We start from the raw sequence: 27,702 nt of genomic DNA on the forward strand, positions 1-27,702 counted from the left end.
AATAAGCATCCAACTCAAGATATTAGAAAAAGAACAAAAAGAGTCTAAGGAAAACTAAAATAAGTTATGTATAGTGACTTACACTGCTGGAGATAAAAATAGGAATAAATGAACTAGAAAATAGTAGATTTAATGAAAATCAAATTGGTGCTTCTTTAGAAAACCAATAAAATATATAAACTGTCAAATATATAAACAAATGAGAGAAAACAAAAATAATAGTAACCATTGATGCATAAGTATTTAAAAGACTTATACATAAAAAAAGAATATGAATCTATTTTCCTCAATTTTCTGTAAATAATTTGAAAACCTAGATGAGATGGGTAATGTTTTAGGAGAATATAAATTACCACAACTGACACCAGAAGAGATAGAAAATTTAAACAGACTGGTTACCATTGAAGAAATGTAGAAAGTTATCTTAGAACTGCCTCCCCCAAGAACAGAAGCAACAACGCTGAATAGTTTCACAAATAAATTCTGTAAAACCCATAAGGAAAAATATCATCAATATTGTTTAAAATGTTCCATGACAAAATAAAAAAGAGAACTTTAAAAAGTTGTGTTTATGAAGACAACATAACACTTGATGCCAAAATCTTACTGAAATAGCATCAAAAAAGGAAGATACAGACAAATCTCAATTATGAATATTGATACATAACTTTAAATAAAAAGTCATATTGAAATAATACACCAGAGGCCAGGAGGGTTTATTCCAAAAATGCAAAGATGGTTGCATTGCCTAACTTAATATAACAATTGTCAAAGACTTCTGTGGTCTTCAGTAACTGATTCACATGGTTTCACTTTGGAAGTTTCCATTCTTCTAGCCTTAAGTAAAGGAGACATTTGCTTTCTTAATATCTTTCAGATTTGGAATATATTTGGATGACCAAGGAATTATCTCCAAACCAGGGCATTTATGAAGAAAAATTATCCCAGGCAATGATAATGGAAAGTCTTCCAAGCTGTGACCTTAAATGTTCCACATTAGGGGTAAACTGGAAATGTGAAGACCTGTTTACAAGGGAGCTGATAAGTCAGAAGACACATTTTAGTCAAGAGACAGTCACTCATATAGACAGCCTTATTGAGAAGAGAGACCGCTTTAACAAATCTGGGACAGTTTTTCATCTGAAAAGATTATCTTATCTAAAGCAGGTATTTCCCATCGAAGAGGGAATATATAATTTTGACACAGATAAGAAAAGTTTAAAAACACATTCATTTGTTAAAAAGCACAAGGAAGTCTATGGAGAAAAGAAACTTTTGAAATGTAATGACTGTGAGAAAACTTTCAGCAAAATCTCAACCCTTACTCTTCATCAAAGAATTCATACCGGAGAGAAACCCTATGAATGTATTGAATGTGGGAAAGCCTTTAGCCAGAGTGCCCACCTTGCTCAACATCAGAGAATACATACCGGAGAAAAACCGTTTGAATGTACTGAATGTGGGAAAGCCTTCAGTCAGAATGCTCATCTTATTCAACATCAGAGAGTTCATACTGGAGAAAAACCTTATCAATGTAAGCAGTGTAATAAAGCCTTCAGCCAGCTTGCACATCTTGCTCAACATCAGAGAGTTCATACCGGAGAGAAACCTTATGAATGTATTGAATGTGGGAAGGCTTTTAGTGATTGTTCATCCCTAGCTCATCATCGAAGGATTCACACTGGAAAAAGACCATATGAATGTATTGACTGTGGGAAAGCTTTCAGGCAGAATGCTTCTCTTATACGTCATCGGAGGTATTATCATACTGGAGAGAAACCGTTTGATTGTATTGATTGTGGGAAGGCTTTCACTGATCACATAGGCCTTATTCAGCATAAGAGAATTCATACTGGAGAGAGACCTTACAAATGTAATGTGTGTGGGAAGGCTTTTAGCCATGGCTCGTCCCTGACTGTACATCAGAGAATTCATACAGGAGAGAAACCTTATGAGTGTAATATCTGTGAGAAAGCCTTTAGCCATCGTGGCTCACTTACTCTTCATCAAAGAGTTCATACTGGAGAGAAACCCTATGAATGTAAAGAATGTGGGAAAGCGTTTCGGCAGAGCACACACCTTGCTCATCATCAGAGAATTCATACTGGAGAGAAACCTTATGAATGTAAGGAATGCAGCAAAACTTTCAGCCAAAATGCACACCTTGCACAACATCAGAAAATACACACTGGAGAGAAACCTTATGAATGTAAGGAATGTGGTAAGGCCTTCAGTCAAATTGCACACCTTGTTCAACACCAGAGAGTTCATACTGGTGAGAAGCCTTATGAATGTATTGAATGTGGGAAGGCCTTTAGTGATGGTTCCTATCTTGTTCAACATCAGAGACTCCACACTGGCAAAAGACCATATGTGTGTCTTGAATGTGGAAAGGCATTCAGACAGAGAGCATCCCTGATTTGTCACCAGAGATGTCATACAGGCGAGAAACCTTATGAATGTAATGTTTGTGGGAAAGCCTTTAGCCATCGTAAATCCCTTACTCTACATCAAAGAATTCATACAGGAGAAAAACCTTATGAGTGTAAGGAATGTAGCAAAGCCTTCAGCCAGATTGCCCATCTTACACTTCATAAGAGAATTCATACTGGAGAAAGGCCCTATGAATGTAAAGAATGTGGGAAAGCCTTCAGGCAGAGTGTACATCTTGCTCATCATCAGCGAATTCATACTGGAGAGTCATCCTCAATTATTCCCTCCTCCTCACCCCCATTCCACCAAGTTCTCTAGATTCAATCTTCTAAATGCCTCTAGGATCTGTCCACTTTTTTCCAGTCTATGTCCCATCATCATAGTCCAAGATGAACCCGTCTCATTTTTATTTTTACCATAATGTTACAACCATTATCCCTCTTGCTCTTCCCCTCAAGTGCATTTTTAACACTGTAGCCAGCTTAATCTTTTAAAAATAAAAATCTATTTTACTTTCCCATTTAAAACATCTTTAAGAATATGTTAGATCATCCATTTAAAGGGCTTAGCACACAACCCTTGACATATAATTAGTGCCATTAAGGTAAAGATTTCCTTGCTGTCATGTTCAGCTGCATGTAAAATCTAGTAGGTTAAGACTAAGAAACCTATACATTTTAGAGAAGACAAAGAACTCTCTGCTTTCCCAGGAGGTAGAAAAATGGACACATTCAGAATTGAAAGATTCTATGATGAACAAGGTCACATGTTGGCTTACCACTCCCTCTGTATGACTAAATACAAGGACTTGTAGCATTGCTGATGAGGGACTCTCACTTTGCCTGGCACTTAGAATAGGCCAGTTGGAACAAAGGCATTTGGTAGAATGTAGGATTAGGCAGATATTAAGAACAAACTAAAGTCAGCAAGCTAGAAAACTTGATAAATAGCCATGAAATAAACAGAAGAAGGTAGTTTAACACTTTGACCTGTAGAAAAGCACAGACAATTCCTGTGATGTTTGAATTCTTCTAGAGCATAAAATAAATACAGTAAAGCTGCCCATCTTACTCTGTGAAACTGACAAGACTGGTACCAAAACAAAAACATATCCTACAGTTAGCTTATGAATGTAGATCTTAAAACTTAAACTTACTTTTTAAATATTAAAAAGTACACTAAATGGAAAGCTAGACCTGTCTTTGTATAGAAAGAGTCTGGCAAAGATATTTCTCCCTGTGTTAAATATGTAAATTTATTGATAGTCCAGTAAAAATCCCAATATATATTTAAGTTGATGAGCTGATTCTGACCATCTATAGAATATAGAATTGTGCTATAGTAAGGAATGTAGTACTCACTCACTTAACATTAACTGAGCATTTACTAATGTGCCAGGCCGTGTTTTTAGGTGCCGGGGATACAGCAGAGTGCAAAATATGCAAGTTTTTGCCCCTACAGACCTGGTGGGAGAAGACAAAGTCGAAATACATACTATGTGATAAGTATGCAATATGTACCATGATGAGAAATCACTGAAAGAAGGAGCTAGGGAGTGATGGCAAGAAGTGCCTTACTATTCCCAGAACATATGGGCATTAGAAGCAGGGAACTGTCAGATAGAGTGGGCATAATGAGAATAGTCATTTAGTCCTAAGGTAGATAATTATGCTTTCAGTGTTGCAGGAAGAGAGAATTGAGTGTTTAAAAAGGATCATGAGCGTTCTCTTCACTCTTTATCAATAGTGATTTTGGGTCTGGTGGAGGGTTTTTTGTTTGTTTGTTTGTTTGTAACAGCCTTACTGAGATATAATTCACATACCATACAATCCACCCATTTAAAATATACAATTCAGAGACTTAGTATGTTCAGATTTGTGCAACCGTTACCACATTTCATTACCTAAAAAAGAATACCCCCACCCCTGGAGGAGTAGTCTTACTTGGAGCACACAGTGCTTTTAGGTTCTCTCTTTTGACTGTTACCTGTGGCAGCATAGTAGGCCATGTGAGGGGATCTCTTATCCAGAGGGCATGAGTGCTAGAAAACGGAGCTTTGGGGCTCTCTTTACTTTGGGATAGAGACTAGGGGATGGGTGGTCCTATTAGACTCCCTTTATTTGTGATAAAAAGGATTTTTCATTGCGGTGGGGGGAAGATGGATTAATCAAGTGGTGTTGGGACAATTAGCTCTATGGAAAGACAGGAGTATACCTTGTACACTAATGAAGCTCTGAAAGATCAAAGATCTAAGTACAGTATTAAAATACAAGAAAAACAATATAATTTTGAGGCAGACCTTCTTAAGTATTACACATAACCCTGGAGCTGACGTTAAGATAACATTTATGTGTGGAAAATATCAAAGTCAAATATACAAATATGAGATTGAAAGAAAATGTTTGCAAACCAATATAACAAAGGATAATAATTCCTGATATTCAAAGCATTATTACAAATAAATAGTAACACCGGGAATTCAGTAGAAAAAAACGGACAAAGCTAATGGCCAGTTCAAAGAAGATGAAAAAGCAGCTAATGGAAATGATCCAGTATCACTAGTAATCAAGGAAATGCAAAATAAAGTGATGTTAATCTACTTTTTTCCCCAATGATTTTTAAATCATAGAAAAGGGATTATATCTAGTGACTGTGTCAAAAACAAGACAATTCCACCGTCGGTTATATAAATTTATGTGCGTATATACCGTTTGAATCATTATTCCTCAAAAACCAAAGTGTACAAAGGTAGGTAAATGTATAATGGCAAAAATTATTTTTAATGGTGAACTCTATTAGAAACTATTAGGGTATTGGGCAAATGGGTAAGTTAATTATGGTATATGCATTCAATAGAATTACATGCAGCTGTTGAAAAAAGAAGTATAAATGTGTATATAGCCATAGAAGGATAGTTGTATTATACTAAATGAAAACCATTTTCAGATCTGTGTTCTAATATAAACTCATAGTTGTAATATCAAACATAAAAGTTAAAATATGTATTTTTCTGTTTTTCTCTGCCCTCTTTTCCATGCCTCCTCCTTTTTTGAGTACACCATCTCTTCTTTTCCTTTGAGCAACTGACATACTGTACCATATGGCTTTGATGGTCTTGGCTAATCAGATTCTCTCTGGAGTTTGAGAGGCAGTTGGGTCTGTATCATCCAATGGCAGCTCCCTAAAGCGATGACACTGGTGTTCTCATGGCTGAGATCTTTGGGGTCACTCTAGTTTTTGTGCTTTCTAAGGCTGTACTTCTTCGAACTACCTGCTATTCTTCCAGTACTTCATTTTTTACCGACTTTGCTCATTTGCTTGCAGTTAAAGAAGCTTAACCAATACAGAGTTTGATATGAAGATTAGGTGATAGGCTGTAGAATCTTTGGAAAATTTGAGGTATTAGGGATTGGTTTTTAGGTGAGATGGAGCAAGTAAGACTCCCGTTCTTTTCTAGCCTAAGAAAGAGCTCATGGTGTGCACTGGGTAAACATAGAAGTAAATTATTATTTGTAGTCACCTGAAATGAGTAGAGGTCAGGATCCTGGATTATGGCAGTTTAAAGAGAAAGAGGAATGCTAAGTCCAAAGTGTATATGATGCCGGTGGGGTCTTTGGAAGGTGACTAGGTCATGAGGGCAGAGTCCTCATGAATGGGATGCCGGCCCAGCTCATGGAGTAGAGGGGGCCACACCCCATCCTTGTGTCCTCCTGAAAACCAACTCCACACCTGGTGGCGTGTGCACTGAGAGCCTGTAATATTGGTCATGCTGTCTGACAGTAGGTCCTCTCTCTCTCTCTACCTGAAAGAAGGATGACCCCTATCTGGCATCTCTGATGCTCAGGGCATCCCCAAGCAGACAAATTGACTCTGATCTCCTCCTGCATTTTTTGGGCTAGGTCATTTGTGGATTATTCAAATAAAAATGAACCCCATCATGGAACCAGTACTCATGAGTTAGGAGTGCATAAGACATCCTAAGGGATGGTCAGAGGTGCAGGGCACCTGGACCCACAGACCTGCCTGAGCATCACCAAAATCCCACCTGCTGGCTGGTATGGATCCTGATCCAGGGGCTCTGGAAGAAACAGAGGCTCAGGCTGCAGCCCCCACAGTTCCTCCCAGGCTCCCCTCTCCTGGGTCCATTTACCCTTCACACACACACAAAGACAGCAGCAGCAGTGGTATTTCTGCATTGAAGGAACCAGGTACCTGCCTTGGTACCATCTGGTTGCCAGAGCTTCTCCTTCAGGGAAGAGGAAGGGCAGAGAGTGTTAGCCCCCAGCTCTTAGCCTTTGGGTGAGGTCGGGATGGTGACTGTGCCCAGAAGAGGAACTTAAGACCCCTTAGGGCTTGGTCAGCTCTGGAAGAGCCTCTAGCCCCACCTGCCTAGGTGCCTTAGTTTGGGAGGGCTGTCATAATGAAATGCCACAGACTGGGTGACTTAAGTACAGAAATGTTTTCTTACAGTTCTATAAAATTGAGGTGTGGGTAGGGTAGGTTTCTTCTGAGGCTTCTCTCCTTGGCTTGTAGATGGCCACCTTCTCTCTCTGTCTTCATGTGGTCATCCCTCTGTGCTGTGCCCTAACCTCTTCTTATCTCGTAAATTGCTGGTAGGGGTGTAAGATGGCACAGTTATTTTGGGAAACAGTGTGGCAGTTTGTTTAAATAAGAAAAAACTAAAAATACAAATACCGTATGACCTAGAAATTGGATCCCTGGGCATTTATCACAGAGAAATAGAGATTTATGTTCACACAAAACCTGTCATAAGGAAACAACAGTGAAAGGGCAGTCTATGGAATGGGAGAATATTTGCAAACCAAATATCTGATAAGGGTTAATATCCAAAATATATGTGATTTTACCACAGTGAAAAGAGAGAAAAAAAAACAAACACAAAAAATACCTGGAATAGCCCCAAAGTGGAAACATCCCAGATGTGATACCCAAATTGTGGTGTGTCAATACCATGAGATAGAATTTGGCAATAAAGTAATAAACTGATACGTATAACAACTTGGATAAATCTCGAGAATTATGCTGAATGGGAAATAAGAAGCCTATTGCATAACATTTTTGAAAACAAAATTATGGATGCAGAGGACAAATTATCGATGGGGTTACGGAAGGATGAGGTCTGGAGGAAAAATGGGTGTGTGGTTATGAAAGAGCCACGTGGAGGAACCTAGTGGTGATGGAAATATTCTGTATCTTGGCAACGTCTACATCAACAGCCTCGTTCCGATATTCCAAGACGTCACTGTTGGGGACGCAACCAGATGAAGGATACGGGGGATCTTTCTGTATGGTTTCCAATTTATTTTTTGCAACTGCATGTGAATCTACGTTTATCTCAAAATAAAATATCCAGTTAAGAAATCATGAGTCACCACCCAAGATTATCTAGCTGATTTTTGTATTTCTGTGGTCATTCATTCAGCAAGCGCTTTTGTACCTGGATTCCAGGTTTATGGTGTAAGAGGCTCCCAGCCAGGAGACCTGGGTCCTCCCCCAGCAACCCCACTTTGCTCCTGTGTGACCTCTCCTGTCTGCAGCGCTCTCCTTAGGTGGCAAGTAGCTTGGCTGGGAGGATTCAGTTGAGTTCATAAATCATAAAATGCCAAGTCCAGGAGCCGGCACACTGGAAACAGTAAGAAGCGTCAGTGTTTTTTCTTACTATGGTCAATTGCTTCTGTGCATGAGGGCAACTCGGCGTGAACATCAGGTTCGAGAAGGCTCTCCGGCATTGTCCCTCAGTGTGGTCCTTAGGCTGCAGGACGCCAGGGGAGTTTCTCTGCCTCTACCCACGACCCCCCCTTTTCTGGGATTTTCCCTCCCAACTTCTTTCCTGCCCCCTCTCTTCCTCGCCCGTCTTCCCTCCTCAACGCTACTTGGTTTTCTCCTCCCTCCCTGTTCCTTCTTCTCCCCTCCCCCTCCCTTCCCCTCGTTCCCAGGCCTCCCCTCTCTCCCTTCCCCTCCCTGGCCCTTCGCGCGCCTCTCTCTCCCTCCTCCCTCTCCGCCCTCCCTCTCCCCTCCGCTCCTCCCTCTCCCTCCTCCCTCTCCCCCTCCCTCTCCCCTCCGCTTCTCCCTCTCCCCCGCCGCTCCTCCCTCTCCGCCCTCTCCCCTCCGCTCCTCCCTCTCCCCCCTCCGCTCCTTCCTCTCCCCCTCCCTCTTCCCTCCCCCTCCCTCTCCCCCCTCCCTCTCCCCCCTCCCTCTCCCCCTCCCTCTCCCCTCCGCTCCTCCCTCTCCCCCCCGCTCCTCCCTCTCCCCCCCGCTCCTCCCTCTCCCCCTCCCTCTTCCCTCCCCCCTCCCTCTCCCCCCCCGCTCCTCCCTCTCCCCGCCTCGCTCCTCCCTCTCCCCGCCTCGCTCTCGCCCCGCCCTCTCCCTCACTCCTCCCCACACACACCCCGCCTCCTTGGTAGCGGTGCGGCTGGGACCTTCGGGAGATGGAAGGGCGCGATCGGGCCTCGGGTGAGCTCGGCTCCGCTCGGCTCCGCTCGGCGGGAGGCCCGAACGGAGGCGCGGCGCGCGGGCCTCTGGGTAGTGTAGTCCGTTCGGCTGCGCAGGCGCAGTGCGGCCGGGCGGGCCCAGCGGGCGCGGGTCATTGTCCTGGCGGAGCAGCGCGGGTGAGTCCGGCTGCGGGCGGGGCGGGGCGGGGCGGGAGGAGAGGGGGAGGAGGGGCGGGGCCCCTCCCCCCTCCCCCCCTCCCCCTCACTCTGCTGCCCCTGCGCGCACCGACCCTCGCCCGGGGGAGGGGGCGTGCGGACTGCGGGCGGGGAGGGACCGGGGAGGGCTGGAGGGCTGCGGAGAGCGGGCGCTGGTCGGGAAGGAGGCGGATCTGGGTGCCCGACCGCGTGTGCGCTGGCCCTGCGGTCGTGCCCGCGTGTAAGTCAGAGCGAGCGGGGGCGGCCCCCTGCGCGCCTGCCTGTGCGGTGCGTCCGGGTGCGCACCTGTGTCCGCGCCTGGCCTGTGCACGTGTGTGCGCGCGTCTGCCTTTAGTAGGGTGCGCACCTGGGTCCGCTCCTGGCCTGTGCGCGTGTGTGCGCGCGTCTGCCTTTAGTAGCTTGGCCGGCGCGTCTCGGAGGGGCCGCCCCGGGCGCACCTGTGTCCGCTCCTGGCCTCTGGATCTGTGTCTCTGGGAGGGAGGGTGTCTCCCTGAGGCCCAGCCCTGTCAGCGTGTCCACCGGGGTCTCGGTCTTTGGCCGCTGCTGGGTGGGTGTGAGTGCCTCTGGCTGTGCGCCTCCCAAAGTCCCCAGCTCCTCCCAGGCGCTCAGACTTGTCTGGCCATAGAAGGCCCTGGAGGGACTGGGAGCCTGAGGGCCAGGAAGTGTGTGGGCGACAGCATTTGGGGCTGGGGGTGTGCGCCTTCTTTCCTGCCTCCTCTCACAGGGCCTTGGTGAGGGGAGTCCTGACCCCTACCCCGTCCTGACCAGGGGTTTATTGGCTCAGGGACTGCGCGCTGGGCACTCAGAGTGCTGTTCCGGGCACTTTGCTGGGACTGCCTCGTTTAGAGGCCTTGCAGGAACTGTGAGGAGGGAAGCCCTTATCACCCTCGTATTACGGATGGGGACACTGAGCTCAGAGCCTAAGTCACCCAGCTCTACACCCAGGCATCGGGTTCCGGAGCCCCCGCGCTTAGCTACCAGGCAAAGGGGAAATTCTTTTTTCCTTTCAACTCATCTGAGACAAAGTTCCAGGACTTTTCCCTTGGGATTCTCCCCTAGAAACAATGGAAGGAAGGAAATACCAGAAAGCTCAGAGGAAGAGGAGGAAGGAGGGAGCCACTTGGCTTTGCAGCAGCACAGATCTCGGGCCACACTGGGTTCAACAGTCACCAGCCCTGCGCACGTGTCACTTTACAGGGCCGCTGGGAGTTCATGGGCCTCTTTAAAAAAATTTTTTTTTTTTTAAATTACAGTTTGTGATTCCACTGCTATAAGGACACGTGTAATCTGGGTTGGATTACATTCACCTTTTTTGATATTAGGGGTCCTTGGCTCACCGGGCCTCGTGGGTGAGCTGGCTCTGGTTCTGTCCACGTCCAGCCAAAGGAGCCAGTGTTGTTCACCTCACAGTCCAGGAATAGGAGTCAGAGGCTGCCAGTCCAGCACGAGTAACACTGAAAAAGTTAAATCTTTTTTCAAACATTATGACAGTAATAGAAATTATTGCATCCAGGGAAACAAAAGAATACGAAGGAAGACAATGAATAACGCCTCCTTCTCATTCCCACTTTGTTCCCCTCAAAGCACCACCTGGTGTCCATCATTCCATGGCCTTCCCCAGGCTCAGAAATGCTGCACAGAAACACCCCCCACCGTGTGCTGATTTGTCTTTACTCAGAGAGGTTAAAGTTAGGTATAAAACTCTCGTCTAACTTGTGTTTCTCACTTAGTGACTTTACAGATGTGAGTAGATGCAGAACTAACTCCTCCTTTGTAGAGATGACCTGATCCTTCATAATACGGCCTCTCCCTTACTGATGGGTACTTATTTTGTTTCCAGGACTTTTTGTTGGTTGGTTGGCCTTTTGCCTCTAGGAATTGTGTTACGATAAATGTCTTTTTTCTATGTGATAACCTTTTATGCAGAGCTTTTATTGCTATGGGCAGAGTCTCAGACAGGGTTTCTGGGTTATGGGGTTCGTATATTGCCAGCTCTCTTTCTGGAAAGGTGAGAGACTCCCATTCCTTCAGCTGTGTGTGAGAGGGCCCATTTCTTGTGTCTTTGCCAACACTAGAAGTTTGCTCATCTATTCATTCCCTCTGTGTTTGGGTGCCTCCTGTGTACCACACATTGTCCAAGATGCCAGAGACGCTGTGCAGAAATGATCATCTCTGCTTCCTGGGGGGTTGCATTCTGGAGGAGGGAAGACAGATGAGGAACTTGAGAACACCACTTTAAAAAGACCGTTGTTGATGATCATGTGTGCTATAGGGAGATGGTGGAAGGGGTGGGGGTTGCCACTTGAGCTCAGGGGCTTGGGGGTGGGGACTTACTTCTCCAAGGAGGTGCCTCTTAAGCTGACTGGAAGATGGAGCTAGCCATGGGAAGAGCATCCCTGAAAAGGGAACAGCAGATGTGAAGGCCAGTGTGCCTGGGGCCAAGTGTTGGAGGGGACAGCAGAGTGGAAGGGGGATGGCCAGCAGGGGCAGACCGTAAGGGCCACATGGGCCGCTGGGAAGACTGTGGATGATTTCTAATGCTGAGGGAAGCCGTAGGAGGGTTTTAAGCTGGAGGACATTTTTATTGAGGGCTTGTTGCAGGCCAGACGTGGTGCTGTGAAGTCTGTGGACAGGAAGTGGTAAGAGACCCCAGCCCACGCGTTTGCGAACAACACTGGGGCCTCTTAGCCTCCACGCTATTGGCAGTCTTTGCTGTGGGGGCTGTCTTGTGCAGCGTAGGATATTGAGCAGTATGCTTGGTCTCTGCCCACCAAATGCCCATAGCAGCACGCTCCCCCAAGCTGTGGCAACTCCTAATGTCTCCAGACGTTGTCAAGTGTCTCCTGGGGCCAAAATCACCCCCTAGTGGAGAACTGTTCTAAAGGCTTCTGCCCACCTGTCCTTTATGTGTGAGTTAAAATCGCAACTTTTTGCTTGTAAAAGTGGGGGGCCCTTTGGCCTCAAAAAGAACTTTCTTTGTCTTCATGGTTCTTACACTTTAAGAAACTCATTTGGAGGGGCGCCTGGATGGCTCAGTCATTAAGCGTCTGCCTTCGGCTCAGGTCATGATCCCAGGGTCCTGGGATCGAGCCCCGCATCGAGCTCCCTACTCCCTGGGAAGCCTGCTTTTCCTCTCCCACTCCCCCTGCTTGTGTTCCCTCTCTTGCTGTGTCTCTCTGTCAAATAAATAAATAAAATCTTAAAAAAAAACTCATTTGGAAATTAATGATTCTCAGTCCCCATCCCGGATGGTTTGATCCAGCAGGTCTGGGCAGGGACCTAGGGATGTATATTCTGAATAATAAGCATTCCTAGTGATTTCTGGTACTTTGAGAAATGGCACAGTAGCTGAAGGGCTTTTGTATAGGAGAGGACTGTATTTTTACAGGTGATCCTGAGGGAGGTTTAAGGAGGCATATTTTGACTTATAGCAGAAGGAAAACTTGTTTCCAGCCAGAGGTGTTGGTGACACAGGTAGTGAGCTCCTCATCATGGGAGGCATGCAAGTCCTGACAGGTCACCATGGAGCCAGGACTGAACTAGCATGTCCTAAACTCTTAAGAATCTGTGCTAGTCTATGCCGCCTGTTCAGTGTTTTACTTTGTCTTTTATTTAAATTGACTGATTTTTGTTTGTTTTGACGCACTGATTTTTAAAATTATTTATTTATTTTACTTAAATCAACTTAGTTTGTTTTTATTTTTTTTTAAAGATTTTATTTATTTCAGAGAGAGAGTGCAAGCACAAGTGGGAGGGGCCGAGGGAGAGGGCAATAGTGTCTTAAGCAGACTCCACGCCAAGTGCGGAGCCGGGCGTGGGGCTCGATCCCAGGATCCCCGAGATCACGGCCTGAGCCAAGACCAAGCGTCGTACGCTCTACCAGCTGCGCCACCCAGGCGCCCCTAAATCAACTTAGTTTAGAAGGGCATTCTGTGTGACTGCCATAAATAGGAGCGGGGCACTGCTGTAAGACAGGAGACCCTGTAGGACAGAGCTGACTGCACCCCACTCTTCGGAACATACACGGCCAACAACAGTAGTAACAGCTGCTGTGTGCTGAGCTCTTACTGTGTGCTAGAAGGCCCCAGGTTCCTTCTGCGTGCCAGTTAGCTGAACCCCAAGGTTACCCCTGTGAGATGTGGGGGATCGCCTGCAGGGGTGGGGACTGGGGCCTCAGACCAGCTCTCAGACCTGGGAGGGGGTCCGAGCAGGGAGAAGGCGGAGGGTTCTGTTGCTCCCAGCAGACTGTGGGAACGGATGTGCGGGTGTGAGGGTGTCCGGTTGTGCACTTGAGAGGCAGCAAGCACCTAGACCTGGACATACTCTGCCCCACTCCATTCCCAGCTGTGTGTAATCCTGGGTCAGTGGCTTATCCCTTGGGCCTCGGTTTTCTCATCTGTGAAATGGGGTGGCTGGAAGCCGGACTTGTTTTGTGGGGCATTAAGAGGATTAAAGGAGAGGTGTCCACCCAGGGCCTTGCACAGAGGAGTCGTGCTTAGTGTTTGTTACTAACGTGTGTGTGCGCATCCCTCCTTGCCTGTCCCCTAGTGGCTATGGGTCTGTCTGTCCTGTCTGCTGTGTGAAGCAGGCCCAGGCCTGGTCGCTCACTGTGACCCCTCTTTCTCTCCCAGCCGTAGTCTGCCCGTTCCCGTCACCCTGGGCACCGGAGGGATGGCCACCCAGCTGCTGACTGATGAGGCCCTGGTAAGTCATGTTGCCCCCTCACACTCCATTCCAGAGGCTCAAGCCCAAGGGGCAGGACTCCTGCCCAGGGATGACCCTCTGACTCCCAGGCCCCCTGCGGAGCTCACCTCCTGGGCTGTCTCCAGGGGCCTGTGTCTGCCCTGAGGAGGGCGGGTCACGTTCGTGGGTGCTGCTCTCCTCTGCTCTGCCCTTTCCGGGCTTGGCAGCCCCTGGCCTGCCCCTGCCACTGGCTTCGGTCAGCCAAGGGGGACAGGGCAGCTTGGGAGGGACTGGCTCTGTCCCCGGCGCTTTCAGGAGACAAATGGGCACCTGGGAAGTGGTGGTTTAAACACATCACATCAAGTGTGAGAAAGGCCCCTGCAGAGGGGCCTGGGCAGCATGCTGTCCCAGACACGTGAATGTCACTTACGAACACCCACACGCGTGGTGAACGTGCAGAACACAGGCTGGAGCAAGGCCCGCGTGCACACTTCGGACAGCGGTTACCTCTGGGGAGAGGGACGAGGGCACCACGGGGTGGGGCATCCGGGCGTCCGCGGCTCTCGCTAGGAGGTTTTATGCTTTAGTGGGTGGCACGTGTATGGTGGTTTGTTGTGTTTTTCTCTAAATTTCCTTTTATGCCAGAAATATTTCATAATAAAGAAATTACATGTAAATATTCCTTCTAGAAAACTGGGAAAGCCCAGTAAACTGTAGGTAAAACAATATAATTCACCCATAGTCCCTTTCCCCGTAGATAAACCATATGGATATTTGTGTATTCATTTATTTTCTTTCTTCTCTGATTAGCATTTTAAAAAACTGACCAAGTATTGGCTCTGCCATTTTAATATTGAGATTCCCCCCCATTCTAACTTTAATTGATAAGGATTTCCCTTATTTTGAAACTTCATAAACTTTGCAAACATCGCTTATTTGGCTGCATAGTCATCCGATGAGTCTGACTTTTTAAAAAAATTTTTTGATGCTGTCAATAGTCTATCATAAAAGTAAAAGAAAATTCCTGGTAGGTAAGGAAATGCATAATCATTATAAAGAGCTTAGAGAAGTCCAGAAGAACACAGCGGAGAGAATGGGACTGACCTGCGACCTTGCACAGTAGATAACCACTCTTGAATGTTTGGGTGTCTTTCTTTCCCTGGATACATGTTTTGCAAAAATGAGAATCACCCTGGCTAAGCAGTTTTTATACCCTGTTTTTTTTGTTGAAGATTTAATCCTAAGCATTTCTCCTCGTAGTTAAAAGCTCCCTGTAACATCCATTTTAATGGCTATGTAAGAAGGTCAGCTAAGAGCTGTAGCTGGCTTCCTTTGTGGTTCCCTTGTTGTGGGATGTTTACTGGTTTCCAGTTACTCGTGGTTACGAACAATGTTAGGAGGGACACGGCTGGCACATAAGTCTTTCTGTGCATTTCGTGTGATTTCTTAGGTGTGCTTCCTTGAGGAGGAATCCCGGGTTGGATGTTTCTGAGGCCTTCCCTGAGGCTCCTAGCGCTTTTCTCACTGATGGTGGCAGTTGTCTGTGTTCCTGCCAGGCTGGAGGAGAGGTTTCCGTGGGCTGTTGTCAGAATTTCTTCTGAACGTGGGATATAAATGACACATGGCATTGACCTTGAGCATGACGGGTGAGCTTGAGTAGCATTGTCTGTATTGTGGGTGAGGGTTTATTTTCAGGAAATGTTTGTTAGCCACTTCTGCAGGCGGGTAGATTATCTCTCTTGTGCTTTACCAGTCTATAGGACTCTCAGTATTCTTGAAATTTTAAGTGTGTGTGTGTGTGTGTGTGTGTGTGTGTGTGTGTGTATGTATGTGTGTATGTGTATACGTAGTCGTGGCAAATATTCTTCCCAGGCTCGCTCTTTGTTTCTTCATTTATTCTATATTTTTAAATTACAAAAGCATTTCAGATCTTTAAAACCAAATCTGCCTCTCCTTCTGTGGTGACATCGTTGACTTTAAAGGTCTCTCTGTTCGCAGGTCATACATGACCTGTATTTTCTTCCTTTTTTCCATTTATCATTTGGATAATAACCGCAACTTTTGAATCTTTTGTATCTACATGAAATTTAATTTGCTGTATGAACGTGTCAGTTTACTTGTCTGTGACTTTCGGTTTGTCATGTCTTCGTTTATGTAACCCCTGTTTTGGGACGCACTCTGCCTACCACACCATATACAGTTCATTGGTTTATGGTCTAATCACAGAATTGTGCGGCAGTGACCACAGTCAGTTCTAGAACATTTTCATAAGGCAAACAGGAAATGTGTGCCCGTTAACACTTGTTCCCATTTCCCACATTGGTCCCCTGCCCCTGGCAACCACTAATCTACTTTCTTCCTCTGCGAATTTTCGTATTTGGGACGTTTCATGTAAATGAAATCACACACTGTGTGATCTTTTGTATCTGCCTCTCAGCATGATGATTTTGAGGTTCCTTCATGTGGTAGCACGTGCGAATGCTTCGTTCCTTTTCAGGGCCGAGTAATATTCCACGGCGTGGAGAGAGCATGTTTATTCACTCATTCATCAGCTGATGGACATTTGGGTTGTTGCCACTTTCTGGTTGTTGTTAGTAATGCTGCAGTGAACATTACAAGTTTTTTTTTGTTTGTTTGAACCCACGTCCTCATTTCTCTTGGGTACATACCCAGGAGTGAGGTTGCTGTGTTTAACCATTGAAGGAACTGTCGGCCTCTTTTCCAAAGCAGCTGCACCATAATGTCTTCATTTTTAACTTATCTGTGGTGGTTGTTTCGATTTCTTCTTTTACCTACATTATATAGGAGGACTCTGAGGGCTTGGGTGCCTTTGGTGTTAAGCTTCACTTCTAGGGGAGGTCTCCTCCACCCCTTGCTGTCTGCCCTCCCAGCATCCTTTGCGGTAAGGTGTAGGCTCCAAGACTTCTAAGACCATCCATTGTGGTTTTGGTGTATTTTTGTGTACCCCCAGCCAGGCTTGGTGTATGGGACATGCTCAGCAAATAGTTTACTTATTGAGCAAGTTGAGATGGAATGTGCTTAGGCAAGACTTTCTGAAAGAATTATTATATAAAAAATTAAATAATTATATTTTATATTTATATAAAATATTAATTTAATAAAAAATTAAATAATTATATAAAAAATTAAAATAAATTTTAAAAGGGGGCAGGAGGAAACTTGTGGAAGTGATGGATAAGTTTAAGATTGTGGTGGTGATTACATGGGTGTATACTTTCCAAACTTATCAAATGGTATTAATATTCACAGCTTTTTGTATGGCAACCATACCTCAATAAAGTAGGTTTTTTTAAAAGAAGAAATTATTAGCAGGACTGGTCAAAGGTCAAAGAATCAAATAATATCATATAATAATAACTATTATTAATAATAAAAAGTATATAAGATATATATGAAACATCAAAATTAAATGAGGATTAGCAAAAGTTGGCATTCATCAAGAGCTTACTCTAGCTGTATGGGACACTGTGCTGGAAGCATATATGTATTCCTCACTTAACACCCCTGACAACCACGGAGGGGGACATTGTTGTTATGAAGCCCATTGAACAGATGAGGCTCAGAAAGGTTGAGACAGTAGCCCAAGGAAACACAGCATAAGAGGGACAGAGCCAGGATTTCATTGCAGGCTACCAGACTCCCAAGTCCAAACCCTTAGCCACCGCTGCATGCTGCATCTGCATTGAGTGATGGTGGCCCCTGAGACAGGGAGGCCAGTGTGAGCCCAGGGCACTTGGGCAGGCACTGGGGACAATGAAAGAACTGGCCAAGAGATGAGGTCTCCTCCCAGGGAGGGTGAGCCGTGGTTCAGGGTCCGGGGCGGGGGCGGTGCTCAGCGCACTGGAGGGAGCCAAGGACCTGTGGGTGGCAGTAACAGTAGCTGATGGTCATTGAGCACCTACTGTATGTATGTACTGTTCTGAGCAGCAAACACGGATTAACTTAATTCTCATGCCCTCCTTATTCATTGATCCATTTACTCATTCAAGAGCTATTTGTTGAGTGCCTACTAGATGCCAGGCATTGTACAAAGCACTGGGGATATCATAGTGAGCAGGATGGATGTATTGGTTTGCTAAGGCTGCCATAACAAAGTACCACGGACTGGGGGATCACAGTGTAAATCTATCTTCTCACAGTTCTGGAGGACGACGTCCCCAAGGTCAAGGTGTCAGCAGGGCCATGCTGCCTCTGAAGGCCTAACAGAGGGAGCCGTTCCAGGCCTTCTTTCAAGCTTCTGGTAGTTCTGGGCTTGTGGCAGCACAACGCCAGTCTTCACACGGCATTCTCCCTGTGTGCATGTCTGTGTCTAAATGTCTCTTTTTTATGAGGACGCCAGTCATGTAGGATTAAGGGCCCACCCGACCCCAGTATGATTTCATCTTGAGTCATTACATCTGCAGTGTCCCTGTTTCCAAATAACATCCATTCTGAGGTGCTGGAGGTCTAGACTTCCACATAGGACTTGGGGGTGGGCATAATTCAACCTACAGCAAGCACTTTGAATAGGACCCAGCCCGCAGCAACTGCACAATAAGTGATAGGTCTTGTCACCGTGGTGGTTGACGTCATCACCATCATCATTACCTACCGTGCTATGGAATATTCATTTTATCCACAGGGTTTGCAGCATCTGTTGGGAAGGCACCGAGGCTTCTACCCCAGGAGCTCTCCACCGTTCCCCATGGCCTAATCTGCCGCTGAAGCCTCAGGTCTTGATTCAGACTCCCCCCACAGACCCAACCATTCATTGTCCCCTCAGACTACATTCGGTGTCACCTTTCTGAAGTCTTCCTAGACACCCCCTAAAGCTGCCATTGCTCAGGGCGTCTGGAGGATTTTGTTCGTACCTTCACGGTGGTATTGACCAGATTGCTGATCAGTCATGTATGTGTTCATGTACCTCGTCCATGTGGAGCTAGTACTTGAACTTTCCGTGTCGTTTCCCAGCACCTAGCTCAGTGCCTGCAGCTCCATAGGGGCTCAGGACAGTGTGTGGAGCTACTGGAGTCCATCTAGGATTCTGCCTTTACTGGGCAACTAATGCACATGTCCATTCATGGGGTTATGGTCATTATACCTTTGATTCCTTCTCTGTTTCCAAAGTGTGTGACTTTCTGCTCTAAACAGTCCTATATTTGTTTTATTTCTCTGTCAGAGGACCATCCCACTATAAGTAGGCACCAAGAACACTGAGGGGTTGGTCCCTTCAGAACTCTGCACCTTCTTGAAATCACTCCAGAGACATCCCGTCTGCCTCCCCTAAATCCTCTTGGCTTTTCTGGCCTTTTCTCGAGACCTCTGTGAGCAGGGCCCTGCGGTGAGTGGTTGTGGGTTTCCTCTTACAGGAATCAGTGACGTTCAGGGATGTGACAGTGGACTTCACCCAGGAGGAGTGGCAGCAGTTGGAGCCTGCCCAGAAGGACCTGTACAGAGATGTGATGCTGGAGAACTACAGGAACCTGGTCTCTCTGGGTAAGGGGGCAGCTTCACTGAATTACTCACCATCGGCCTGTCACTTGAGGACTACAAAGAAATAAGAAAAAGCATGGACAGATTTTACTATGTAGGAAGTTTAAAGATAAAAATAAAGTTGATAGGTAATGAAATGGAGTAATATTCACCACATGTATAATAGTCAAAGGATTATAATTATATAAAGAGCTCCTAGGAATAAACAAGAATGAAACAAGAAACAATGATAGAAAGGTAGACCAAACATGTGAGCTGGCAGTTCATAAATGTAGAAATACACAAAATCACAGTTTATAAAAGATTTTTAAACCTTACCAATAGTCAAAGAAATACAGTTTTTGCCCGTGAGGAATGATAATAGCCTGTATTGTGAGGGTGTAGGGAAAAGACTTTCCCATTTTAGGAATATAAAATTGGGACAGCAATTTTGGAGGACAGTTTGGGCATTATCAGCCAAATTTTGAACAGTTCTATTTTTAGGGATCTGTCCTTTAGATATCTTCCTGTGAGTGTGCAAACTTTTACACAGGAAGAAAAGGAGAAATGACCTAAATGCTCACCCATACAAGACTGACTAAACACATCAAATCGTATCAGTATGATGGAAACCATGTAGGTCTTCAAAGATGAGCACTCTTTGTGGATGCTGACATGGAAAGATATCCCTTGATACAGTGCTAGGTCAAAACCACTAACTTCCAGACCAAGAATATGTCCCATTTCTCTTACAGCTTTCATGGAAGTATAATTGACCTACAATTAACTGCACAGATTTAAAACTTACAATCTGATGCATTTTGACATCTGTATACACCCAGGGGGAAACCATCACCATGATCCAGATAATGAACACATCCATTACCCCTTTATAATATCTCCGTGTGCTTCTCGCACCCACCCTACACTCCCTGGGCAACCACTTTATGTGTAAGTGCTTTACGGCACTGTGGTTTAATTTGCATATTCTGGAATTTTACATATACACACTCATACAGCATGTACTCTTTTTTTTTTTCTGATTTCTTTCACTCGGCATAATTATTTTGAGGTTCACCCATGTTGTATGTATTAGTAGTTCACGTCTGTTTGTTGCTGAGTAATAGTCTACCTCATGGATAGACCACGATGTGTTTATCCATTCACTTGTTGATGGACATTTGGGTTGTCTCCAGTTCTGAGCTGCCACCAGTAAATCTGCTATGAACCCGTGTGTACAGCGTTCACTGTGGATCTATGCTTTCCTTTCTCTTGAGCAAACACCGGGGAGTAGAATGGTTGAATCACATGGTAGGTGTATCTTAACCTTTCTGGAAACTGCCAGACGTTTTTCCAAAGCAGTGGTACCATTTTACATTTCCACCAGCAGAGCCCACGAGTTCCGGGTGCTCCCTGTGCTTGTCAAAGCTTCGCATGCGCAGTCTTTGTCATTTTAGCCATTCTCGGGGGTGTGCATTGTTGTTGCGTGTGCTTTTGGTGTCCTGAGAGACCGTTGCCTGACCCAAGGCCACTAAGATTCACTCCTGTGTTTTCTTCTAAGACTTTTGTAATTTTGGCTCTTCATTTAGGTCTTTGGTCCATTTTGAGTTAATTTTCATGAATTGTGTAGGAAAGGGGTCTAATGTCACTCTTGCATGTGGGTATCCAGGTGCCCCAGCACTAATTGCTGAAGAGCCGGAGGTTTTAATTTGATGTAGTCCGATTTATCAGTCATTTTCCTCTGGGATCATGCTTTTGATGTCATATCTAAGAAATCTTTGCTTGTCTCAAGGCCACAAAGGTTTTCTTCTATAAGTCGTATAGTTTTAGGTTATGTGTTTTGTTCTTTGATCCCTTTAGAGTTAATTTTTGTAATGACGCAAAGTGTTAATTGAAGCTCTTTTTTTTTTTCATCAAACGAATATCCAGTTGTTCTACCACCGTTTGTTGAAGAGACTGCACTTTTCCACTGGAAAAACTTCCTTCGCATGTCCGTCAAAAATCAGTTGTCCGTGTATGTATTTGTGGGTCTAATTCTGGGCTGTGTTCTGTCTCCTCCATCTATGTCTGTTGTGACACCAACACTGTATCATTTGATCTGTTCTCAGTTTCTGCCTTTATGACCTGTGCTCAGACAGCTTGCTGTCCTCATGACCCTCTTGAGTGTCCTACCCAATGCCTGTGAATTACATGGTATGGGTTTCGTGGCTGGCTGGTGTGAGAAGGCACTGTTCCCAGCCTTCATCGGCTCTGGGTACATTTTCAAATCCTTCTGGGTGTTTTTTCCCAAGCTTGGGTGGTTTCCACGTGTGCACTTCTGACCAGGAATCTGATGCTGGGCGAAGGACCTCACAGATCTCCAGAGCGCTCTCTCTGCTCAGGGGGTCTGCTGGGCTTTGCCTTGTCCTCCCTTCCCAACCCCCAAGGCCCCACCCGAAGCCTGCAGCCTTTCCCCCGAGTAAGCTGGGTGGTCCTAGGGCCTGCCTCTCTGACCCCACCTCTCAGGTAACATTGCCCTTTGCTGTCTGATGTCCAGTGTCTTATAACCTTTGTTTTATATATTTTGTCCTCCCCCGCACCCTTTCCCTTTGCTTTAGGCTGTAGGCTGAAGGGAAGTCTTATCCCTGTTATTCTGTCTGGGCCAGAAGCCCCATTTGAGGGGGAAAAACGTGTGCATGTATATGTGTGTGCGTACAAGTGTGTTATATGCACTTTTTAAAAAAGGTGTACACTAGAGAGAAAGTTCTAAAAATACACACCAAATGGTTAACACAGGTGAGATTGCAGGAGACTTCCATTTTATGTTATTTTTTGATGTTTGATGTTTAATTACAAGTGTGAATTACTTGGTGATCAGAAACGATCGTAGAAATACAGAATATAAGAAAAGAAACTATGGAAGACAAGAAATCTAGTACCACAAAAACATCCCTATTTAGATCAAAAGGAACGAATAGCGTTTTGCACATGAGTAGCTTTTTGCCAAAGTGACCTCTGCAGACATCGTCCTGTTAGCATTTCCCTCGACTGCCACAAGGATGCTCACATCCCCGCACTGCACCATCTGCACGTCCTCCATGCTCTGCTGTTTGCCAGTCTTGTTGGTGAAACGCCGTGTGGCCGGTTGGTTTAATTTGGCTGACGATGAGCTGTGTATTCACAGCTTCTCATGGCTAAGAGCTGAGTGTTTGCTTTTCTGCAAACGATCTCTCCTGACGGCTTTTAATCCATGAAAGGGAGGCTGCCTCCTTTCCCCTGCCCCCTTAGATCGCAGGGTGTGCTGGCGTTCTGCCTCCGGTCTCCTGACTTCTCAAGTTAGTATTTGCTCCGAAGGACTTTCAACTGTGTTCACGGCTGAGTCTCTGCCCGCTTTGGTCTCTGCAGCCATGGCCAGTGGGTACCCCAGCGCCTCTCAGTCCCCACTGGCCCCATCCCGGTTTGCCATCCCCTTCCCCACCCCATAGCCTTCACATCCCATGCCATCATCTGCCCTAACAGCTGAGCATCATGCACACCCCAAGGTGACTAAGCCACAATCATTCCCCTACCCTCGGTATTTCTCAAATCTTTTCCTCTGGGATAGGAACGCAACTCACAGCAAAACAGTGACTCATCAGGGCGTATGGCTCTAGGATCAGACTGCTAGAATCCCAGCTCTGCCTCAAATGTGCTGTGACCTTGAGTTTGTGACTTGCTTCTCAGGCCCTCAGTTCCCTCGTCTGTAAAATGGGCACAATCTTAAGAGTACCTAACTCACATGTGGTTGTCAGGGCTGCCTGGAATGATCCATGCAGATGGCTTAGCGCCGCACCAGGCACCTTGCCCAGTGAATGTTCATTGGACAGCTTCTCTGTGCCAGGCACTGCTGCAGGAGCTGGGCCCCGACAAGGTCTGTGGCCTCATGGAGCTCACTTTCCATAGGGAGGCTGGCAATAAACAGATCCCAGGGACAGACGAAAGTTGCCACAGATCATAATGAGCGCCTGCAATGAAACAGGCAAGAGACTAGCAGGAGGGGTGTTCCTTTCCACCATGGGATGGACAGGGAAGGCCTCCCTGTGGAGGATGTTAGCTCAGGGCTGAAGGATGAGCACCGTTGGGAAGGTGGGGTGGGGTGGGGCGGTGGCACGTGCAAAGGCCCCGAGGCAGGAAGAACTTGGCATGGACAACTTGTCAGGGAATAAAAAGGGAACCACAGGGCAAGTCTGGCTGACAGCAGGTGAGCAGGGATGGGTGGCGGGAGACAGGTTAGGAGAGGGGGGCCTGGCTCTGTCCTGAGGACCCTGTAGGCCGGGGAAGGCACTGGCTTTGATTCTCAGAGCACCAGGAAGACACTGGAGGGTTTGGTCTGACTCTTAAGAAGATCCTCTTGCTGCTTAGTGGAAAATGCATCGTAGAGGGGTGAGGGTGGTGGGTCTTGCTGCATTTCGGCTAGGAAATCCGGGGTGCTAACTGGATCATTGGCGAGGGTGATGGCAAGATTTGATCTAGTCCAAGCTGTTGTGCGCATCCAGTGGTACTTGCTAGCAGTCTGGATGGCGGGAGAAAAGGGGTGAATCAAGGGGAACTGCTACGTCTTTTTTTTAACTTAATTTTTTAAAGTGGTAAGATAGACCTAAAATTTACCATTTTAACCATTTTTAGGTGTACAGTTCAGTGATGTTGAGTACATTCACACTGATGTGCAGCCACCACCATCCATTCATAGAACTCTTTTCATCTCGCAAAACTGAAATTCTGTCCCCATTAAACGCCCTCTCCCCACCCTGTCCCCCAGCCCCTGGTGCCACGGTCTACTTTCCGTGTCTGTGAATGTGATGACTCCAGGGCCCTCACAAGGACTGGAGTCATACAGTATTGATCCTTCTGAGTTTGCTAAGGCTCTTTGACGAGGCTTTCTTTTTATCGTTGATTTCGGAAGGGGCAGGGGTTCCCAAACCACAGGTTCTGAATGAGATGTACTAGGTTTGCAGTATCCAAGAGGGACAACAAGTAGGCTTTCGAATATTCATCAGCAGAGCCCAGAGGAGGTTTGGGCTGGAGGTTCAGATTTGGGAGGCGTCAGCATGTGGAAGATACTGAAATCCAGACTCCCCTGGCATGGCCCGTTGTGACTTAGGGGAGGGGTCTCAGATGCCAGGGGTTGTGGGCTAGGTCGGGGCTTAAAAGGGGCAGCAGGAACCGCTGCCACCTTACCCCTGCTTCTGGTTGCGTCATAGGAAGGAGGGGATTGGAGCTGCAGCAGGGCTGGGACTGCCAGGCAGCGACAGATGTGCAGAGGCAGGAGGGTCTGGGACCAGCTCGAAGAGACACCTGCAGCTCTAGGACTGGGCAGCGGAGGGGGGGTGTGAGGGGCACTGGGCAGGACAGGGGAGGACGGAGCTTGGCTGGCCTCGGAGGGTAACCAGCACATGCCACACAGACGTCGGCTGTCGTCTTACCGTTTCTAACAAAAGTTGGTGCTTTGGGAAGCCTAAGTGGTGGGGGATATTCAAGATGAGCCCTGGAAGTAGGGAACCCGTTGCAGTAACTCCTTGCTCGGGTTTGCAAGAGTCTCTGGTCCGCTCCGTCCAAGCCGGCTTAACCTCCTGTCGTTTCTCTTCAGACGCCTCTCCTCGGCTCTCTCGCTCCCGTCGGCCGCCGTCCTTTTCACTGCTCTCCCGAAGGGACACTTCCTGTTCCCTCCGCTCCCCTCCTGTTGCTTCTGCTTCCTTCAACCACATTTGTCACCAGCTCTTTGCTTCCCCTCCGATCGGCAGGTTGTCATTTGCGTCTCCATCCACGCCCGGCTGTGTCTCTGATTTTGTGTGCTCATCCATCCCCAGCTTTGGAGGTTCCTTACTCCCAGCATTGTTAACTCCATGCGTTTCATCTTCTCTTTCCCCTCCCCCCAGACTTGGAGACTAGACCTGAAATGAAGGAGTCGGGTCCAAAAGAGGATAGTGCGGAAGACAGACCGTCTGTTGGGGCGGTCGTGGAGGGACCCCCGAGAAATGGTGCTCGCGGTCTGGCCTCTGAAAGAGCGTGGACACAGGGTGACTGGGTGGAGAGGCAGCTGGGAAACAGACGGACCTGTCTGGAGCGGTTGGAGGCTTCCCAGGAGCTCGCCCCCGCGTGCCGGGAATTTAAGGCATTCACCCGCCAGAGCTCCGGCCCGGTCCCACCACGGTCAGAGGGCCCAAGGGAAGAGGGGACCCGGCCGTTTGTCATGCATGGGAAGACGTTCTCGAGGGCCCTGGACCTCAGCCAGCCGTCCAGACTCGACGTGGAGAAGAAATCCTACGACTGCAGCGCCTGTGGCAAGGCTTTCAGCCGGAGCTCATCCCTGATGAAGCACCAGCGGATCCACACGGGAGAGAAGCCCTTTGAATGCGACGTCTGCGGGAAGCACTTCATTGAGCGGTCATCCCTCACCATCCACCGGAGAGTTCACACTGGAGAGAAGCCCTACCGATGCGGGGACTGCGGCAAGGCCTTCAGCCAGCGCATGAACCTGATCGTGCACCAGAGGACGCACACGGGCGAGAAGCCCTACGTGTGCGACGTGTGCGGGAAGGCCTTCCGCAAGACCTCGTCGCTCGCGCAGCACGAGCGGATCCACACGGGGGAGAAGCCCTATGCGTGCGGGGACTGCGGCAAGGCCTTCAGCCAGAACATGCACCTCATCGTGCACCAGAGGACGCACACCGGCGAGAAGCCCTACGTGTGCGACGTGTGTGGCCGCGCCTTCAGCCAGAACATGCACCTGACCGAGCACCAGCGGACGCACACGGGCGAGAAGCCCTACGCCTGCAAGGAGTGCGGGAAGGCCTTCAACAAGAGCTCGTCCCTCACTCTGCACCAGAGGAACCACACGGGCGAGAAGCCCTATGTGTGCGGCGAGTGCGGCAAGGCCTTCAGCCAGAGCTCCTACCTCATCCAGCACCAGCGGTTCCACATCGGCGTGAAGCCCTTTGAGTGTAATGCTTGCGGGAAGGCCTTCAGCAAGAACTCGTCCCTCACGCAGCACCAGCGGATCCACACCGGGGAGAAGCCGTATGAGTGCTACATCTGCAGGAAGCACTTCACGGGGCGCTCGTCCCTCATCGTGCACCAGATGGGCCACACCGGGGAGAAGCCGTACGCCTGCAGCGAGTGCGGGAAGGCCTTCAGCCAGAGCGCGTACCTCATCGAGCACCAGCGCATCCACACCGGGGAGAAGCCGTACAAGTGCGGCCAGTGCGGCAAGGCCTTCATCAAGAACTCCTCGCTCACGGTGCACCAGAGGATCCACACCGGGGAGAAGCCGTACACGTGCGGCGAGTGTGGGAAGGCCTTCAGCCGGAACACCAACCTCACGCGCCATCTGAGGATCCACACCTAGGGGCGGCCTGGGGGGCCCGTCGTCCTGGGGCTTTCCCTCAGGGGCCTCAGAGCCCACACCAGGAGGGTGGGATCCTCCACACCCGCCAGCAGCACGAGAAGTTCTGACAGCGTCGCCCATGGGTAGCACCAGGGTTAGAGGAGTCCAGCCCCAGACGGGCCTTACGAATGGGGACTTGTGCACAGACCCCTCCCCACGGGGCACCTGCACGTCCGCAGTAGAGCAAGGCCCTCCACGTCTAACGCACTTGGCACCATGCTCAGGGGCACGGTGGCTGGAAACTCCCAGGAGCTCCAGGAGCCTGGGCATCAGGGCTCCGGGCCGTGGGAACGAACTGTAAGAGCTGGGACAAGGTTATTTAGTGTCTCTGGGGCGACACTCAGTAGGAAAATGCAGGAGGGGGTTGGGGGAGAGGGGGACTCGGTAAGTGAACATGGGGACATTTCTGGATCCTAGATCTGGTCCAGATGTTAGGTCTCACCCTCCATGAATTCCCTCCTGGGGGTGGAAGCCAGAGGAGCCCTCCCTCCGTCTGTCCCCGAGCCACCCAGCCAGAGAAGCTGGCAAGTTGTAAGTGGGCGGAAAAGGTGGTTTTCAGCATCAGCAAATAACAGTAAGCACTTCAGATGCCGAAGCTTCTCAGAGTCTGTTAAATTTTTAAAAAATAAAACTTTTAATTAAGAGAGACTGGTGTAATTTTAAATAGTTGTCAGGTGCAAAAGACACAGGCACCAGTGGTTTCTAAAATCCGTCTCAGTGCCTGTGAGAGAGGGGGAGGGCAGGCCAACACCAGCAGGCCTGATATTCAGGTTTAAGTACTTACTTAGGTTGGTAAGTTTGTGTATCTTAGCACCACACTGTCCGTTTTTACAGTGGATTTTTGCAGTTAAATTTGAAGGCAGCTCCAAGTGAGCTTCCTAAGGCTGACCTGACCCTTGGTTTACACAGGGATCTCCCCCAGAGTCTCCTTTCTCAGGGCCTTCGACACCGCCCTTTCTGTTTTAACATTCGATCCTGCTTTCCTGCTTGTCGCAGATGTCCCTGTGTTTGCAACACCAGTGTCCACGAGGAGTAAACAATTCA

The 27,702-nt window shown here is 47.6% G+C and overlaps 2 protein-coding genes across 6 annotated transcripts in view; both read left to right on the forward strand.

The window, feature by feature from the left end:
* Positions 1–7,822, forward strand: part of LOC113935495 (zinc finger protein 470) — a 47,751-nt gene extending 39,929 nt beyond the window's left edge. For 4 of the 5 annotated variants that reach the window (XM_027617483.2, XM_035724930.1, XM_035724931.1 and 1 more), the window contains one exon: positions 878–7,822. In XM_027617483.2, coding sequence (XP_027473284.1) covers positions 878–2,751 — 1,874 coding nt within the window. In that variant the 3' untranslated portion in view covers positions 2,752–7,822. The remainder of the gene's footprint in view (positions 1–877) is intronic. The other variant, XM_027617487.2, reaches the window with a different exon arrangement.
* Positions 7,823–8,992: 1,170 nt separating this feature from the next.
* Positions 8,993–27,302, forward strand: ZNF71 (zinc finger protein 71). The gene is made up of 4 exons (XM_035724933.1): positions 8,993–9,062; positions 13,733–13,805; positions 19,154–19,280; positions 25,151–27,302. The coding sequence occupies exons 2-4, from the start codon at positions 13,773–13,775 to the stop codon at positions 26,617–26,619; spliced, it is 1,629 nt and encodes a 542-aa protein (XP_035580826.1). The 5' UTR covers positions 8,993–9,062; positions 13,733–13,772; the 3' UTR covers positions 26,620–27,302.
* Positions 27,303–27,702: the final 400 nt, after the last annotated feature.

The sequence above is a fragment of the Zalophus californianus genome, chromosome 17 (assembly GCF_009762305.2).
Source record: "Zalophus californianus isolate mZalCal1 chromosome 17, mZalCal1.pri.v2, whole genome shotgun sequence".
Classification (NCBI taxonomy): domain Eukaryota; kingdom Metazoa; phylum Chordata; class Mammalia; order Carnivora; family Otariidae; genus Zalophus; species Zalophus californianus.

What these genes read in the sequence shown, in the direction of transcription:
- ZNF71 (XM_035724933.1), top strand. Translation starts at nt 13,773, where the DNA reads ATGGCCACCCAGCTGCTGACTGATGAGGCCCTG. An exon ending in TGCTGACTGATGAGGCCCTG is followed by an intron (nt 13,806 to 19,153) that starts GTAAGTCATGTT and finishes TTCCTCTTACAG; the next exon opens with GAATCAGTGACGTTCAGGGA. An exon ending in CAGGAACCTGGTCTCTCTGG is followed by an intron (nt 19,281 to 25,150) that starts GTAAGGGGGCAG and finishes CCCTCCCCCCAG; the next exon opens with ACTTGGAGACTAGACCTGAA.